General features: G+C 33.8%; 1 protein-coding gene across 1 annotated transcript in view; it reads right to left on the reverse strand.

Moving 5' to 3' along the window:
• MEOX2 (mesenchyme homeobox 2) overlaps positions 1-20,065 on the reverse strand; it is a 54,724-nt gene extending 34,659 nt beyond the window's left edge. Inside the window, exon 1 of the mRNA XM_014076119.2 lies at positions 19,033-20,065. Within this exon, the coding sequence (XP_013931594.1) occupies positions 19,033-19,576 (544 nt within the window). The 5' untranslated portion in view covers positions 19,577-20,065. The remainder of the gene's footprint in view (positions 1-19,032) is intronic.
• Positions 20,066-20,380: the final 315 nt, after the last annotated feature.

The raw sequence follows: 20,380 nt of genomic DNA on the forward strand, positions 1-20,380 counted from the left end.
AAAAATTATTTATGTTTTTCCTACAACACAAATACTTTGTCTTAACTAAGATATGCATATAAACATTCATACTTTTCATTTAACTAGCAACTGCCATTTAAAAAAAAAAAACAAGCAAACCTAAGGCTGTATCAGGTGTGCAAAATAACCCAGAAATATAAAATTTACTTTCAATATTTTTTTAAATTCTAAAATATAGTCCCAATGCAAGCTTTAATTTCATTTACATTTCTAATCTAACATATCTTTCTATGTTGCAAGATCATTTTCATATGCTGGCTTAATTCAGAGTAATTCTTTTACAATAGCCATCTGTCAATATCTTTATAGAGAAATAAATTATACGGAAAAGAAAAGTCATATTTTAACTTATTTTCAATCCAATTATATTATGCCCAAGCCATTTATCATTTCAACTGAATTGTGATTCAGTTGAAATCTTTTAAATGTTACAAACAGTAATCACCAGTAATTGGGCACGGTTCCTACCTTCTAATTTTAAATGAAGAAATTCTTCAAAAATTGCTAAATCAGGAATTTGTTATCAATTGAGAAAGATAAATATATTTGAAGAAACTTTGAATAGTTAGTCTCTTGTTATCTTTTTTTCAACTGCCATTTTTCAAAGTAAAGTACATAAAAAAAAACTGTCTTGTGCAGCATGATTTTTGTTAATCCAAAACTGCTTACTACACATGAAGCTTTAGAATGCTAATGCATAAATATATATACAGTGTATGAGTTTAATGTGTATGTATATTTATAAATTTCTGCCAGAAACTACATTCTCACAAAAAAGCATGGTTAGAGCAAAAATAATCAACATAGCTTAATCTATATATTAAAATTAACTGCCTATAAATAGGCAGTTCAATCTCCATTTGAATATATCAAATGTTACATCTTGCTGACAGGCAAACTATTTTCACAAATGAACAGGGCAGAAATGGAGAAAAAGGAAGGACAGAGATAAAAGAAAGAGATAACACAGATTCTACATCCCTCAAGAGATGATGGTCCTTAGAAACACCTCTTTTTTTGAGCAATGATGTCTGCAGCCATTCTACCCATCATTATATTTTCAACATTTCTTTCTTTTGAAGAGTCTTTGCTAGTCAGAGAATGTAAGATTACATCCCAAATTCACAGGAGTGGGAACTTATTAGACTTTAAAAAAAATCTTAATTACTTATTTTATAGGGAAAAAAAGAATTTAAGTTCCATGGCATTTTTCTCTCTCAAGGATTCTCTAGTTAAAAATAATGATAATTAATAAAGGCTGCTACAAATCAGACAGAAGCTCATAAAGCATTAGTCTATTTCGTTTTGCCTCTATTCGGCCCAACTCTAGGAATATTATTTTAAAAATTCAGGAGTAGAGACCTTAATGAGCCATTTCTTAGTTTCATTGATATTTTTTACTCTGTCTGTATTACTTTCATAAATAACTCAAGGTGGCAAACATTCTTTATATATTTTATGCTTCTTATATCATCATAACAAAAAAACTGTTAAGGTGTAGTGGGCTGAAAGAAATGACTAGCCCTAAACCTCTCTTGAAACTGCAACAATGCATTCTTGAACATAAAGAGAACATTAATTAACAGTTGCTTTTTAAAAGAGCAAAATCTCTGGTTGGAAAAAAGCTGGAAGAAATTAATTCCAAATAAATTTAAAGAAGTCTAACAAATTTGGTTAATTGTTTGCCGTATTTTGGTCTCTTAACTAGTTCCCATATTTTTCTCCAGTATTGGGGAAGAGTAGAGTTTTTGCATATGTAAGTCCTGCACTATATTTTTGTGTGCTTTCTGCCATTAGCTGAAATCAGTTCAAGGATTACATGGTCCACAAAAAAGGAATTTTAAAGACTGCATCCTGAAACAAGAAAGAATTTTCAGACACAAACATGGATTCTGAGCCAGCATTCACAGCAGTGCAATGAAGGAAGTTTTCTTTTCTTTTTAATATTAAAAAACTGATTATAAGAATATAATACAAATAAATTGTATTGATTTATAAATAAAGGCATATGCTTAATTCAAAAAGGATAAGAAGTCTTTCTTAGAAATGATAAAAGAAGATTTGCAACTCTAAGGGGCTTTTTTATAAGAAAGGCACAGTGACCTCATCATTCAGACAAGAAGAAACATTGGAAATGTTGCTAAGTCATTTTTCTCTAGTCTCAACAGGAAGTTCTAGCTAGTTGGATCAAAATTTCTCGGAATTATATGCATGCTGATGCAATAGGGATGCTTTGGATTTTAGTTTTTATAAAGTAAAAACAACTCTTCCTGATCTCATATTTGTCAGCTGACAGACACTGGGAAGAAAAAGAATAAACAAGAGTAAGAATGAAAAGAATGGCTTCTTGATGTAGAGCGCCTGATGCAAAACACAACACTTGAGACATTTAAAGTTCTATGGTAACTCTAGATTATTTGCCAGACATGGCATGAAAGACGTCTAATTTTTCTAAGTTACTGCATGCCATGCCTCTGGATATATGCCCAGGATATGTAATTAAGATTTAGTATAGGTTGGCTTCATTTTTAAGCACACATCTGGAAATAAAGCCACAGATGCTGAAAAGGTTCCTGCTGATAAAAAGAACAACAGAGGTCTTCCTGGCAACACCATCATGTCTGAGGTCTGCTTGGGTTTTTTCCCCCCTAGTTTTTCATTCAGTTCATCTTTCAGTTTCTACATACACACAGTGCTGGAACTAAGCCAGGGTTTTATAACTTAAACTAGGATCATTTGAAGTTATTACCCCAACAACAGCTTATTTCTAAAATATATTGATTGCCCTATAATAAATTGTTCTTAAAGAGAAACAAGGTGATACACAGGAACATAGATACAAATCAGTACAAGAAGAAATTGTGTTTGGGAGAGTTACTGGCAGACCTACTGTACCTGTCAGTGCCTCCTTAAACAATCTGCATCATTTCTTAAATACCCAGGATAACTGCACAGTGCTGAAAAAATATATGTTCAACACTGTAGTTGCATTGTATTTCCACCTCCTTAATACTTCCTTAAATCAAATACATTTTCTTAGAACTTATACACAACCATTGTGACTTTTTTGAAAAATATTCAACTTACAGGAAACAATGTACTGCCTACACCACATTCATATCAATATTTGCACTTCTTAAAATCTTCCCGTATATTTTGCCATCTGTATTATAATTCTACAGTACCAAATCCATACACTCATCCATTTGTACTATTTTTATACAATAATGTATATTTGGTAATTAATCACTCTTTTATCCTGTCAATCACAACTACACTGATATTTAATGCATTACATTTTAGATCCATACTCTTATTGTATCACATAATCTATTTATTGATCATTGCAAAACATCCATTGTCAACAAACAACACTGAATTGCTGCTTGAGAAAAGCACACACATCTTCTCATATTTATGCAATTCACCTGTAACGCTACATTAATTCCTTGCAGTTATTCATAATTACACAGATTCCGTGGTGCAGTATTGCAGACTAACTCTGCAGACTGTCAGAAGTTTAATCCTGACTGGCTCAAGGTTGACTCAGCCTTCCATCTTTCCAAGGTCAGTAAAGTGAGAACTCAGATTGTTGGGAGCAATGTGCTGATTCTGTAAACCACTTAGAAAGGGCTGTAAAGCACTATGAAGCATTATATACTGTAAGTAAATGCTATTGCTATATTAAATAACTAGGGAAAATGACACATTCTTGCTTTACACACTGATTAATACTGCTTCAACATTTCTGTAAAATTATCATCATCTTTTGAATCATCATCATATAAATGGAATTAAATAAACTTCATAAAATAATCCATTTTAACAGGGGGGAGGCATGAATTAAGACCAAAAAATAAATAAAGCAAAAGCAAAATAAAATTTAAAATTTCCACAAATAGTTATTTAAATTTAAACATAGAATAAATGTGTTATTCCTAAATGGAAATAAAATAAATACGAACAAGTTAACTTTAAAAAAATTAAAACCAACCAATTAAAGGTGAAATTGTCTTAAGAAATGTCCTCCAATTGCTTGTTTCAAATATTTTTCATTGTTTATATATGTGTTGTTCAAAAATTATGATTCATAGGTGATCTAATTATGATACAATTATTTTATTCACTCTCATTTTCCTCCACGGAGAAACTGACATCTGAAGGAAAGTGTACAGTAGCACAAAGGATAAAATGTGCAAAGGACACAGGTATACCAGCTACAATAGCAATAGCAATAGCAGATTTTTATATACCGCTTCATAGGGCTTTCAGCCCTCTCTAAGCGGTTTACAGAGTCAGCATATTGCCCCCAACAACAATCCGGGTCCTCATTTTACCCACCTCGGAAGGATGGAAGGCTGAGTCAACCCTGAGCCGGTGAGATTTGAACCGCTGAACTGCTGATCTAGCAGTCAGCTGAAGTGGCCTGCAGTACTGCACTCTACCCACTGCGCCACCTCGGCTCATATAGTATATTTGGTTGTATAGTATACAACCAAAACAATAAATTCCCAAAGGTTTGCATGCATGTAATCAGCTGGAACTCTCTTATGCAATGTTTATTATGCTTTTCAAAAGTAACTTTGTGAGTGAAACAGATGATCCACTGAATTTAAAATTACAGTGTGACAAATCCAACAGAACCATAAAGCAAAAGCAATATAAAATCCATATAATTAATGGATTGCGATTGACAGCAAAATTGATAAAAGTAAAATAAAGCAAATACATCTTAAACATCCATTTTAAAAAGAAAATGTAGATTGCCCCTTAAAATGAAGTTTGTGTGAATGCTAAATGCCGTCCTTTATTTAAAAATAATATTCTAATGTTCTTAGCATTATTCTGGTTACTACAGATAAAGTGTAACATCTACAAAAACATTCCCTTTCCACACCAAATATCATACTTTCATTCTTAAATTATTAATTTTGGAAATATAGTAGAAGAAGGCTAAGATATTAATTTTTCTAGGAATCCATTACTACTTTCACTAGGATACTGTGTAAGAAAACAAAAAAAGTTTGGTTAAACAATTTGAGATTTTTTCAGTTGTCTTATCCAAAATTATAGAAGTGTTTGCTAGGAAACTGTAAACAGAAAATGAACACATTTGGGTTTATTCAAAACTAAAACTGACTGTTCCATTATTGCGGTTAAGTGGCCAATTCTCCTGCAGTCCATAAAGTAGAATGCTAAGTGTTTAAATAGGCTATAATTTTTTTCTTCCTTCCTGCAAAAGGTGATTTAGTTTTTACATAAATAAATCTGCCAAGAACACACTTCAAAACTTCTAAAAGATCTTTTTTATACTTCCTGAGAGGTCCACCTGTCCTTGTTTAGATTTCTTTGCTTCCGTTTCTACATTTATTTTCAAACCAGTTTAAAGAGGTATGAAAATATTAACCTAAATGATGATTCATATTTGCAAATGCCCATAGCAAGATTATCAATGCTGCATAGAAATAAAAATAAATGTAAAAGAACAAAGAAACTTAAAATAGATACACTAACATCCTGAGCAAATGCCAAAGAAATGAAATCATATGCCTAAGCCATCCAGCAATGTTATGCACTAAGCATTTTCAGACCTCTTCCTAATAACTTCAGCAAAAATATTATTCCAATTAAATGCTTTTTAAATATCAAATACATTAAATTGTGATAAAGAAACACAATAGCCTTTAATTATATAAATATTTTAAACTGCCATTCACCTAAAATATGCATTGTTTAATTATATTCTTAAATAGTAAATGCATTTGAATTTATTCCTACTAATAACATCACTATTTGATATATAATTAAAGAGAACCATGAATCATGTTCAACAACTAAAATCTTTCCCTAACTGAATTTAAAAATAAACAAAAAATTATCTTCCTATCATTATAGGTGTTATGTATCTTCTTCAATCTCTATTTTTCTACCAGAGTCCAGGAAGAAATTTGACAGTTTAGGGCCATATCTTAGCTATTCCTAAATAAATCCAGATCCAGATATGGATGTGTGCATGTGTGTCTATGTGTGTGCATGCACATGCGTATATATGCACATTAGTAAAAGAAATACTTTGTTTTGTAACTGTGTTATTTGGGATTTCTACCATAATTATTTTGTGTTCTACAAGTAGTTTGACTTAAAACAGTTCAATTAGTTACTGTTCAAAGTTATGATGGCACTGCAAAAAAGTTTCTTACACTTATGACCATTGTAGCATCCCTCTGATCCCATGATCAAAATTCAGAAGCTTGGCAACTGAGCAATTTTATTATAGTTGCAGCGTTCCAGGGTCTTGTGGCTAGCTTTTGACACCTTCTGAAAAGCAAAGTCAGTAAGAAAGCCTGATTTGTTTAACAATTATGTTATTAACGTAACAACTGCAATGATTTATTTATTATATGTAGCAAGAAAAGTCATAAAATTGGACAAAATTCACTTTTAAAATGTCTCACTTAGCAACAGAAATTTTGCATTCAATAGTGATCAAAGCTTAGGACTACCTATACTTTGACAAGAAGGGAATTGTGTTTCAGTTTCTACAATTTGGTAGACTAAAGGACCTATCATGACCCAAAGTTTTAAACATGAAAAATAAATGAAACATTAGAAATCTTCAGATCCTATGTTTAAGAAGTAATAGGAAAACAAATTCCTTTTAAAATGCAAGGACATTAATATAATGGGGAAATTATATAAAGTAATAGCAAATTTCTTTTCAGTGCGATAACACCCATTATATACCATACAACTCTCAACTGCTCAGACTAGAAGTCTACATAAAAATAAATATAAGTAAATCCATGGAGGTTGACAAAACTTACAAACACACATATAAGACATCATTAGCTTTTTAATCTGTTTATTTAATTCTAATCACCCAAGCTTATACTATATTGCTAAAGATTAACTTTTTATTTCAGCAATAATATGTGCAGGATATTTTACAAAGTCATGTTTTGACATCTTAAACGTATTACAGAATATTAGAAGGGCATCTATTAAAATAAGGATATATTCTGGGTTGTTGTTGGTCACCTACGGGATATATATTGTACTGAAGAACTACATTTCATGTGTTATGGTAAAAAAGACAAGCAGTTTTCAATTTCCCCTGCTGTTTACATTACAAATCTGTGCAATAACATATATCAAAAGAAAAAAAACCTCCAATTACTATTTTAATTTTGCAAAAATATGAAAGTTTCACCACACTGAGCTAAGCCAGTAATATTTTGTACTTTATTTTAGCCATCAATTGTTACCATATCAATAAAGTAATTTAAAAAGTTGTGTACTTTCTAAATTAAAAAAATATATTACGGTATACAAACTTTCTTCACAATACTCAAAATTCTGAACCGAAGAGAATTGTAATATTAATAAGTTAATTAAATGCATTTTATATGTTTTTTTTTTAGTCCAATTTCACTCATCAAATGAATACAACCTCTAAGTAGGGGAATAAAGAATTACAACACGTTTTCAAAGAATGAAGTTCATATTCGGCCATTCAATTTTCCTAATAGTTTTCGGTATTTCATCAAGCACCTCCTAAACCAGGCCTGTAGACGGGAAGAGAGCAGACTAATAGTTTAAAAATAATTATGGCCCACAAAGAACTAACAGGCTCGTCAATCAACTATTTGGCAGCTAGAGCACAGCAGTAGCGACAGAGCTATCAGTGAAGGCTGGAGATATTGGGGGGGCCTTGCAAGTGGACTTTTCAGGGTGTAAGTAGCAGCAAAAATCTAGGCTGCTATGCCAGATCCTTTATTGTGGCAACAACATTTGATGGCAATGAGTGTTTTTTTTTTAAAAAAAAGTAGGGGACAAGGTTTCCTTAGTAGACCACATGCTGTTAATAAGCCACATGTTATAAAGGCCTGACCTGAACACTTTTAATTCTAGCTAAAAGCTAGCTAAAAGTTTAGCTCTCCCTCCTTTTCTTTTTAGGACTGCAATCTAACTGAAATAAAATTGGTTAATCACTATTTTGACTTTTGTTCCACAATTACATGCCTTTTGTTCCACAATTACATGACAAGAAAACATAATCAATGTTTACTTTTCTCAAGATTCATACAGGCATGCATTTAATTTTTATATATGTAGCAGCACTGAGAAATAAAGCTTCAGAGCAAATAACCCATATGTAAAATTTTCATGGTGATACAACTAATGAAAATTAAGGAAAGGGAAACATTTGAGCTTCATAAAATAACTTTTCAAGGAAGGAATTAAACTGTTCCACATTTTTATATAACACAGGGTGTGCATTACAAATGCACATAATCATGATGACGATAATCATACAGAGATTAACAGTGCATTGTTTCAAAATAGCTGTTTGAGCATTTTTAGTTATTTTAAGTTATTTAGTTATTTTAAAAAGGGCAATTCCCTTATTAGATGTGACTAGCTAGCTGCATTTTCTTTTTTTATCTCTTTCTAATTTTAAATTTTATCTATTTATATCAGATTTATTTTTATTTTACTCATTTTGAAAATTAATGTCTTTTACTAGTCAACTTTGCTTTGACCATCCCAGTGCTCTGAGGTTTTTTCAGTTCCTTTTGTGTGGAAATCCACCGCACTGTCCAACAGGTGTGAGCATAGGAGGATTCCTTCAGCTGCACCTCATTTCCACTTTCTGACTATTTTATCTCAATAGCTGAACCAAAGTGGCTTCCGGGTTTCCTGGAAGCCTTCTGCTTCAAAGAGACAAATAGTGATTTGTTTATTTCAAAGGAAATTCAGGCCAGTCAGTGATGACAGATTTATTAGTTATGTGAACATCTCTCTCTCACACACCCAATCATGCTGTATGGGCTAGATTCTAAGCAGAAATTCATAATAAAAGATGAGGGTTTGCATTACTAAAATCCAATCATTCTCGTTCAGAATTTTCAGAATTTTCCAGCAACATAATACCATGAATGCTGAAAATAAACCTTTAAGTTATCTTTTTATAATTGGGTCTATTTCACATATCACTGAATATTATATTAAGTTATCATGGTTAACTTAGCTAAAAGCTAAAAACTGACAACAAGGAACCCTCTGATAATTTTAGGAATTAAAATGCTCCAGTAATTTGAAAATTCACAGCTATAAAGGACATGCTTAGTTTATAGTCTATTAAAATGTTACTGATAATTACTATTGCTTACAGAATTGTAAAGGAGGTTGTTACAAAGGGGCAATCTATTAATCATGATATGAAAATTCATTGATATGTTGAACACTGTGGCTGATCAGACTTAGACTACAAAAGTAAAAAAAGAAGAGCAGACCCAGCTGTTCTTAAACATAAAATAAAGGTATATTATAATAAGACAGCACAAGTCCTTTTTAGTGAAGAAAAACTGAGTTTTATACCACTAGCATAGCCTGCCAGTAAGCAGAAAGCATAGTGACTATTCCAATAGCTGTATCACTGGAAAAAGGCAAAGGAATCCTAACAGCATCAGCAAGTTTGGCTAACTGCTGATTTTCCATTATATATGAAAGATTTGATTGCAGCAAGCAGTGAAATCCAATCAGGAAATAATCTTTGATCCAGATTAAATTTGATTTAAAATCCGATGTCTCAGCCAAACATCTGTAAAATTGGTCACTTGGAAAATATATGTTACTTTCATCAAAATTAAAAAAAAAGTCTTGCCTCATATCTATAGACAGAATTAATTGAATAATATCAGTATCTTACACAGATAGAAATCCATTAACATTCAAATATATTTCTGCCTGATCTTTTCTTGTTCCTTCAACTCAACATTTATTCCTGGTAACTGCCTGTCCCTGCAGTTTTCCAGGCTATGTTTCCAGAAGTGGTTTGCCATTGCCTTCTTTCTGGGGCCAAGAGAATGAACCACCCAAGGTTACTTAGGTGAGTGTGCTGAAGGCAGAAATAGAATCAGATTTTCCTACTCTTTGTGATTCATTAAAGACTGATCAGGTAGCAATAAGAATGAACAATCTAAGGGTCTTGAACAGCAGGGTTACAATCCCTCCCTTTCAAGTTGAAACATTAACTAGTTTGGTGGTAGTGTTTTTTTAAGCAAAAAACCTCTGCAGGTAATCAGACTATTTTCCAAACATTTATTAAACCTTACTTTATTAGGACAGGCCAAATAGCAGAAAAATATACAAGTAACAGATATACCGGTCAGATACAAACAACCAGATCCACATAAGAAGATTTCAATAAGCTGTTTTATTGTTAAAGCCTATATATAGGATTCTTCTCAGATTGGCGATTTGCAGCGAGGTAAGTCTAGATAAGATTCAATGGTTTTCAAGAGAGGTGAGTCAGAATTCATCCTCTTATGCACAAATAGGGTTTCCAGACAAATCCTCATTTTTTAGGTCTCATTCTTTCTCTAACATCAACTAAGGTTGTGGTCTTGATTTTTATTTGAATTTTGTTAGCAGCATTTTTTTGTGATTCAGCTAGCTTCTGCTTTTCTATTTGGAGACTAAATTTGAAAAGTAGTTTATTGTTCAGTTCAATAAACAATCTTGGTCATTTACTGTAAACTATCAAATGTGCTGAATTAGTTTACCAGGCTAGCCTGGACCAGGCTAAAAGTATCTGACATAAATATTGAATCTAAATGGTATTGTTTCAGCTTGTCTAATTTCTTAAAGATAAGACAAAATATTTGCCAAAGCTGCTGCTTGTAATTTTGGTAGAGACTTTTTACATTCATTAGAATATAAATATTTAAGTAATTGCTTAAATTCTAGTCTCATTCATTTTTAAATATAATTTAATTATATATAATTATTTAATTAAATATAATTTTCTCAATATTTTAATGTAAAGTGAATACAAACAATATCACAAAAAACAATATTTCATTGGCATGGTCTTTTAGATATTGCTAAACATTTATTTATTCTTTCCTGCCTAATATCCAAAGTAAAATTTAATACATAGATAGATGCAGTTACATAGATGCAGTCTTCCAAAATAAGTATTTCAGAGGTGCACAGACTGATATAAACAGCCTACCTTTGTCTCACTTGGCAAATGATGGGATAAGAAAATAGGAGTCCGGACAGACTGAAAAAAGACTGTAACTGGGAGGCCACTGGAAGTCTACTAAGGAACAGCAGCAAATAAGAAACAGTGAAATCTGTGGAGATGGGTTTTTGAGAAACACATGTGTTCGTCAAAAAGGGAAATGCATAAAGCAAATAATATACTGGCTTAAAAATAAAGTTAAGATGGTAGATAAGATTGTAATTAGTAGTAATTAGTAAATATGTATGGTTTGAATATTTGAATAATATTTAAGGATTTTTTCTTTACTTGGTACTTCTCATATGCACAAGAGTCCTGCAGACTCTTAAACATCTGTGAAATCCTTTTATTATCTTTGGATAATATCATGATTTACTATCCTAGGCTAATACTCATAAGATTATTATTTTATTTCACAAAAGTGCCTTGAAATTTGGCTTTTATAACTAAGATTAATTTAGCATTCATAAAAATTAAATGATTTATACATGGCTAGAGGTAGGTTAGCTTGGACAAAAAGCTGTAAAAATATCTCCAAAAGAATTGTGCATATGCAACTCATTCATGACACCTATTTTTCCCTTCATTTCATTCTTAAAACAGAAGTATTTGGAACGGAGTCTTTATTTTTTGCCAAATTGTATGGTGCATTTTTTAAATGGGAGCAGGCTGAAGATGCCTAGGATTAGTAGTAGACCAGCTAATATTTAATTTATATGCTCATTTGAGCTACACCTAAATGCCATGGAAGTCTCCATTGCTTACATCCAATTGACTCGGAGTTTACAGTCCAACATTCTAAGGGACACATGAAAGTAAGACATTTCAAACAAGGCAATAAAAAAGCCAGGATTTCATTGAGCACAACAAAGCTGCATAGCTCTTTATTGTTTTTAGTCATCTTTTTAATGGAATAAATGCAAACAAATAATGAATAAGAAGTAGTAAGAATTATGGGTCATGGGATAGAGAAGTGAGGAACTAATGAAACTTGGAAAGTTTTTAATTTATTTCATTGGAAAACAAAGATTTTTCTTATCTTGCTTTTAAAAGTAATCAGAAAAGCTCTTCTATTGCTATTATAAATACTTATAATTGATATTTTCTAAATAATAAGGTAGCACTTTCAGCAGTTATTAATTTAAGCCACTTTTTATATTTTACGTTGGAATGAAACAATGACATATCAGACATATGAAAACCAATCTTTAGTGGATGTCCTGTTTAATTAACTAGATTACATCAGCAACATGATCCTTGATTGGTCTTATCTCTAGTCTTGGGCCTGACATATAGCCCAATAGTGGATTAAAAAAAATTACTACTGGTTCTGTGGATGTGGCTTGGTGGGCGTGGTATGACGGTGGGTGTGGCTTGGTGGGCATGGTAGGGGAATGATACTGTAAAATCTTCATTCCTCCCCACTTGAGGGGAAGGTTACTGCAAAATCCCCATTCCCTCCCAATCAGCTGGGACTGGGAGGCAGAGAATAGATGGGGGAGGGCCAGTCAGAGGTAGTATTTACCGGTTCTCCAAACTACTCAAAATTTCCACTACCAGTTCTCCAGAACTGGTCAGAACCTACTAAAAACCACCTATGATATAGCCACACAAGAACATATTAAGATATAATAGCGTAACAGCTGAAATGAGAACCACGGATTCCAGGCTACAGATGGTGTTTAGCTGCTTGGCTTCAAAACCATCAAATACATACCATATCCATTATTTCAGGAAGACAGGAGCATAAGCCCTACATTTAAGCTTGAAGACTATAACGGCCATTTACATCTTCTGACTGCTAGTGTTAATCACCTCTTGTATGTGTGAGTGAGCGTTGGTGTGGAATATATGGCTTTATTCTTGGTCTAAAATTAAATTTCTAATCAAGTCAAGCTGTGATCTTCCTGCCAAGTATGGCCAAGGTGTTAAGTTAAATTGCCCACGTTTGGGAGATCCATAATTTGCTGCCAAATCATGTTTGGAAAAGGTGGTCAACATGACTTTCTCCTCTGTGGTAAAGAAAAAAGTAATATCATTTGCGGGATGGCACTTGTAAATTCTGAATGCCATGGAACTGAATGAAATTCAGAAACAAGTTGATAATCAATACTGACAAAATCAGAAGACGGAGAAGGGAGGAGAGGGGAAGGGAAGGGAGAGGAGAGGAGAGGAGAGAATGAAAGAGACTAGAACAGAAGACTGTAAATATGTCTTGCTTAGAATCCGGAAATATGTATATTGCTTCTTTTAAAAGAATCTATTCCAGCTATGTAATTGAAAAACTACAATTGGCCTTGACTTTTTCAACCTTAAATTAAGAAATTTCCCTTAAACCAATATATTTTGAAATATATTTATAATATATTTATATTTTTTTCCACTGGGATTTAATCATTACAATTAAAGGCTACAACCTGTTTTTATTACCTTATAATTTTTATGAGTGGGAGAAGCTGATTATAAACTGAAGCAATAAATACTAAAACACACTTGTTCCAACCCATGATAATTAAGATAAATTCCAGTGATTCTTAAAATAAAACTTCCCATTTTAAAGCTAAATTACTGGGAGGAAGCTAACTGCTAATTGAAACTAACTCTTTTCTCCAATAAGTGCAATATGTTAAATAATTAAGATTTTTTTCCCCTTTGCATTAAACTTCAAATTAGCTACCTGCAGAAGGGACCCACTTTTATCTTTTCTGATATTTTAAAGTAAATGTGAAATCATCTTTTATCATCATCATCAGTTATGATTAAAAAATATATAGTATAAACCCCCTTCCTTCTCCCCCCTCACATCCCCATAAGCAGGAATTTTGATAAGGCAACACCCAGTACCACATGGAAAACTGCATTTTAATTTGGAGAGACTGCAGAAGCAGCTTGTATTTGGTACTGGTGTCTACCATTTAGACAAATGGAATGAAAAATATTAGGGCTTGTGCTACCAATATTAACCAGGAACCAAATGCTCAACTTAAATGACCAAAACATTTCCTATGGAAATTTTTCCCTGTTTCAATATAGGAGCATTTTCCATGTCCTAACAATAGTTCAAAAGCAATTCACCATGTGGCATGGAAAGTTGCTTTTTAAGAAATAGGAACCCCAAGTCCCAATAGACATCAGGCATGTTGATAATGAAACCTAGTATCGTTAACAAATTAACTCTCTCCAGTAGAAAATCACAAAGAATTCTATTTGCTTGTTTACACTTAACAGCATGCTGAAAGGTTTAAGAACTTTGATGAATCAGTTACAGTGTTCATTTTGAAAAGATATACAGGTCATTTTTCTTACTGAACTGTTTGGAGAGTAATTAGAAGTTACTAAAAGCAATGAATTCATTTTGTTAACACACATTTATCAAATCATTTTCTCCAACATGTATATCATTGAACGTACATGTTTTTTTCAAAGGCATTTCTTGGAAACCACACTAAATATTTACAAAATAATCCATCAAACATTACTTCTGGACAATCTCTATCCATAGGACTACTATATCAGGCTACTTCAGTATAGAAAACTGTACATCAATTGTACTTGCATAGAATTGCAAAATTATAACCATTTATATAAAACATTAAAGCACATAAACTTTCTGTCTGATGTTTAAATATGGGATAGCAACAATATAACTCAGAATTTTAGAAAAGTTTTATTTTCTTATTTTTTGAAAAAAAAATTAAAACATATATCTAAAAATGTATCCATTTCTTTTTAATTTTGTGATTTATGGACAGATTGTTAAATATTTTAACAAGCAATCCAAAATAAAAGCTAAAATATTTTTAGCTTTTAATCATCATTTTATTAAACTGATGTAATTGCCCCCTGAACTTAATTGGCCTTGTAAGGTTTTATTTAAATAGGGGCTGTAGGATCAGAGCACTTTAATTTGAGACCTTAATACAAACAATAGCATCACATGAAAGGAAGATGAGAATGTGTTATCAGCCCAAGAAAATAATTAAGATAGACATATACTACATAATATTTTGGAATTCCAATAACAGAGTAATGGTAGAAGAATAAAGAAGTGAAAATATATATCCCCCCCCTCTTATCATCTAATTTCCTATTTCTTAACCATATATCTTCCTTTAGAGTTGTCAGTTTTACAAGATTTAAATTCATTTGTGATATTTAAGATTTTATTATAAATATTACACAATATTTCCAGGAATAAAAAAGAAATTATAGACAATATGTGTCATTTAAAATGATCAACTTTTTTTTGCTTATGTTGCATTATCTTAAGAAAAAATGGGTATATTTTATCAGCAAATACAAGCAATGGTCTGTTGCTTTTGATTACTATATTATCTACTATGACATCATACTGTACTGGGTTTCTGTTATATTTTATTATATGCTGGGGAATCCTTATTGTCCATGAAACATCAGTATAAGACAGACTAAAAATTATATTTGTTCAGCTTTTTTTGAGTTTCTTTGGGATGCAGAGGCATAATTAGAGGTTGCTGGCTTCTAAAGTAATACTCATGGATGTCCACTTTCAGTATCAGTCATCACAGGAATAAACAGCATCAGAAGCAGCTATCAAATCTGAGCTACCAAAATCTCAAGTAGATAAAAGCAAAGAGAATTGTCTATTTCCCTTTGGAATTATCTCCTGGTACCGAATGTGCACCCTTGGTACAGGTAGTCCTTGACTTACGATCACAATTGAGCCCTAAATTTAGGTTGCTAAATAAGAAATTTGTTAAGTGAGTTTTGGCTAATTTTACGACTTTTCTTGCCACATTTGTGAAATGAATCATTGCAGTTGCTAAGTTAGTAACATGGTTGTTAAGTGAATATAGCTTCCCCATTGACTTTACTTCTCAGATCACAAAAGGGGATCGCATGATCCCAGGAAACTGCAACCATCATAAATATGAACCACAGCATCTGAATGTGAATCACATGAACACAGGGAGGTTGCAACAGTCATGAGTGAGAAAAATGGTCTTAAGTCACTTTTTTCAGTCCATTGTAACTTAAGTCACTAAATTAACTGTTGAAAGTAGAGGACTATCTGTATATACTGAGGCTCTCTGTCATTACTTACCTGAAGCCTCTTTCCATTTTCGTGCTACCCACAAACCACAATGTCACCCTGTACAACAGCCTAGATTTCTTTATGGGATCATGTTGGCCCTAAAGGAGAACAAATAAGATTTTTTTAAAGATCACGGTCCCTACGCCTAAGACTAACAATGAAGTTTCCAGGCTTGCCTTGTTATCTCTGTTTCTATATAGCTTCTATGCCAATGTTTTAGCAAAGCACAAACACATTGCTATTTAGATTGTACGTATTCCACAAATAATTTAGCACCAGAGATTATTGTACTGCAGAAATAACTAAAGAATATTTTATCTATTGTTTCATCTCAACCATTGTAATTCAATATACTTAAATGTCTTGTGAAACTCTTCCTAGATTTTTTTATGTTATAAATGTTTTTTTTAATTAACACACTCTTATGTATCTCTTATGGCTTTACATCTTTTATTTTAAATATATTTATGTAAATATAAGAAATGATAAGATACAAATATGGTAAGTATTATACAGTTCCATAAAATATTCAGATATGTAAATAAATATATTTCTATTTATGATAATATATACAGAAACATTTGGCATATGAAAATATATGATTATCTTAAATCTGATATTTTCAATTCATAGTTACATATAAGGAAAATACTTTTCTAAAGTATATGGTAGTGTATTTTACACTTTATAAGAAAGATGAAAGATAGATATATACCAATGAATGCCAATTGATATTATAACCTTATATTGGAAAGTTAGTCAGGCTGAATTTTTTCTTTGTAAAACATAAGCATAAAATGATAATTAAGACTAACTCCCAAAGTTTTATAGAATTGTGTTCTAATATTTTTTAATATAACATACAGTGATATAATGTAATTAACTTTCAATCATCTAGGTATCTAAGCTTTAATAAATATTAAAGGAGATTAATATTAATGTTTAATATTTATGAGGATTTCCTTTTAATTATTACATAGCACTTTTCTTACATGCTGCATTATGTAGCATTATCCTTAGAAGTCAACCAACCAGTATGCCTCTAGAATATAATAATTACTTTTATTTGATTGACAGATGATTATAATTCAAATAAATGCCTATTTATGTCTCTTTCAAATATTTAGCCTGCCACTTTATTTTGTCAATTACAAGGCAACAATTATACTAAAATTTAAAAAGTCATTATAATTCTAGTTTTCTTCATCTAATTAACACAGAAAATAGTTGAAACCATTCTAAATTGATCAAATATGTACCATTGAAAAAGCCATTTTTTTAAAAAAAAAATAGAATTGTTAGTAAAAGATTCAGCTTCCTTCTTATTTTTACTCATAGATAGAAATCCTTCAGATTTCTGTCTAAACTCAGCATTATACCACACTATTGCATGTGTGTGAAAATGTGTGTGCATATATACAAATCTATTTCTTACCTTTAGCAGTGTTATAATGAAACGTCCTTCATCCAGGACTGCCTGAAGATTTCTTACCCATTTAACCATTTTTATAGAAAAGTATATTTTGTAACATAGTTTTTTAAAAGCAATTCAAATCAGCTTTTCAGTTTGTCTTCCTAAACTACAAGACAGAGTACAACAAGTTTCAAAATGCGTAGGACTCAAAATATTTTGCATTAAACTGTCAATGAAATACATTTCTATATAACAGCCCTAACAATTCAGATATAACTATGGATAGTTTTGCACTGTTAAATTTCAAAGTAGACCATGACTTCTACTTGATCAAAACTTGGAATTCTTTTCTAAATAAATATACATACTGTAATATATACAAACGTGTGTGTGGATACACACATAAGTATTCACACACACACATATACACATAGATACACACACACACACACACACATATAAAAGCAAATTTAAACATGTATTTAATAGTACAAATATAAATCAAAAGCATCCAACTAAGGATGACAAAACAAATTTTGTGAAATTAGTGGGCCAATATGCTAACTTACCTTAAGTTACATGAAATAATTGTACTTAGAGCAGGAACATACAAACACTCATATTTATACACATACACTTTCATTTGATTATTTTTATGTACTTTTTGAGGCCTAGGCATTCATATCTACAACTTCATTTGAAAAGTAGAATGATTTGCATTTTTATGCAATCTGTCTTCATTCTATAAGCCTAACCAAGATAAAACTACAGCAGAAATTCTATTTCAATTCTACCAGTGTCCCAGAAATACTTTGGATGGTAAGTCCTAAAAAGAAACTGAAATTTACTCCTTGACTGGGGAATGATACTTTTTGTGAGCATGAATACAGCCCTATCCTTTTCCTTAGGTAGAATCTATAGAAAACAATATAGTTGACAAGAATAACCCTGAATATTGGATGTCCCTGGTATTCTTTAGAAAGGCTATGATTTCATGGATTCGGCAACCTCTTAGAACAGGAGTTCAATGATTCTAACTCCAAGGTGTCCTAATCCAAGTCATTAACACTTGTGAAAATATCTATCATGTGGCATCAAGCGGCAAGTATAGTCTTTTAATTAGTGTAGTTATAGACCAGTGGCTAAGCTCTCGCATGCTAAAACTGGGGTCTTGTCACTACCACACGAGCTATCAAGTGCTCATGCGCCGAAGGCTTCCAAAACAAATCCAATGCCGATCCAATGTTGTTTCAGAGCTGACCAATTGCCCATCCCAGATTTTATTTTATTTTTCTTCTTCTTCTTCTTCTTCATCATCATCACCTCTCTCTCTCTCCTCTCTCTCTCTCTCTCTCTCTCTCTCTCTCTCTCTCTCACACACACACACACACACACACACACACACACACACACACACACACACACACACACGAACCACACACATAAGAACCACTTTCCCGGACTGATGAAACGCAAGGGAGGTGGCTTTACCTGAGCTGTCGCTTTTCCGCTTGCCCATTCTTTTCTCGGTCTCCACTGGGGACAGCGCTTGCCTGCCGTAATCTCCTGGAGCGCACGCTGCTCCTGTCGGGGTGCCTGTTCCCAAACTTGATGAATTCGAGCACAGTCCTGGGGGACTACTGGCTAGCTCCGGGGGTCCAGCCGAGTCGGGTTGAAGGCACAGGCTGTGTCTGGATGAGGCGGACTGAGGCGGTGGAGGCGGTGGCAGGGAAGCCATCTGCGGGATGTGCCAGTTGGTCTGTAAGGACTGCTGGTGTTGCTGCTGCTGTTGTTGCTGGTGATGGTGGTGGTGATGGTGGTGGTGGTGGTGGCCCCTGTGATGCTGGCTGCCGAACATTCCTTCCTCGTTGGGGTATCCCGCTATGATGCAAGAGGAGGAGGACGCGGAGAGCTCCGGGTAGGACATGTGATCGGAGCGGCCGTGCAGGGCAAGCGCAGACTGTGAGAATGGGTGCAAGCCCTGGCCAGGGGAATGGTGGGGACTGCGTAGGCAGCCGAAAAGTGTGTGATCCATGGCATGCGGCAGGGCTCCGAGCGGCCACCCCACTGCCAGCGAACGCCCGCCGGAGGATAAGGAGCGACCCGGTCCTCCTCTCTCCTCCCAGCCACCTCTAAGGCCGGTGGCTGCGCGCCGCGACGCCCGGGTGTAATCCAGATCCCCTGCGCTTGGCTACCAATCCCGACGGTGGCTTCGCTCGGATGTTTCAAGAAGCGGCCGCTCGGGGCTCGCAGGCGGCGGAACAGAGGTGGTCCGCGCTAATGCTCGGAGGGGGAAGCGCCTCGCCGAAGTTATAAATACAGGAGTGTGTAACGTGAGCCGGGGGCTGGCTTAGCGGCGCGGCGCTGACCACATACGAACGCCAGCCCAACAGCCACCCCAACAACGACCTGCAGCTGCCCTCATCCCCGACCCCACTTCAGCCTCGCTCTTGCTTGCCAGGAATCGAGCCAGTCCCAAGAAGCAGGCACTTTCAGGACCTTAATAAGCTCTGCGCGAGAAGCCTTTAGGGGGCCCAGCCTGCCCTCATCCGTGGCCCTTCCAGCGCCGAGCTCCGCCCAACACGCCCCTTATAACGTGCGGGCCATAAAGGCTCAGATCTTGCCTTTATGTGGCGCAGAACAAAGAGGGCAGGTAAGATAAGCACACCTGTCCCATCTGGAACTTCTACTTCTTTATTACCTCTTTTGGGCTAGGATGGATATACAAGAAATAAGGATATTCCAGAAAGTGCAACTACGAAAGCCTGGAAGGACAATATTTAGCTACCATGTTCTTTAAGACATTTTGTGATGCATAGTAAAGTTTTCTTTCTGAGCA

The sequence above is a fragment of the Thamnophis sirtalis genome, unplaced genomic scaffold, assembly GCF_051295495.1.
Source record: "Thamnophis sirtalis isolate CommonGarterSnake01/CBP01778 unplaced genomic scaffold, rThaSir2_p1.2 scaffold_4, whole genome shotgun sequence".
Classification (NCBI taxonomy): Eukaryota; Metazoa; Chordata; class Lepidosauria; order Squamata; family Natricidae; genus Thamnophis; species Thamnophis sirtalis.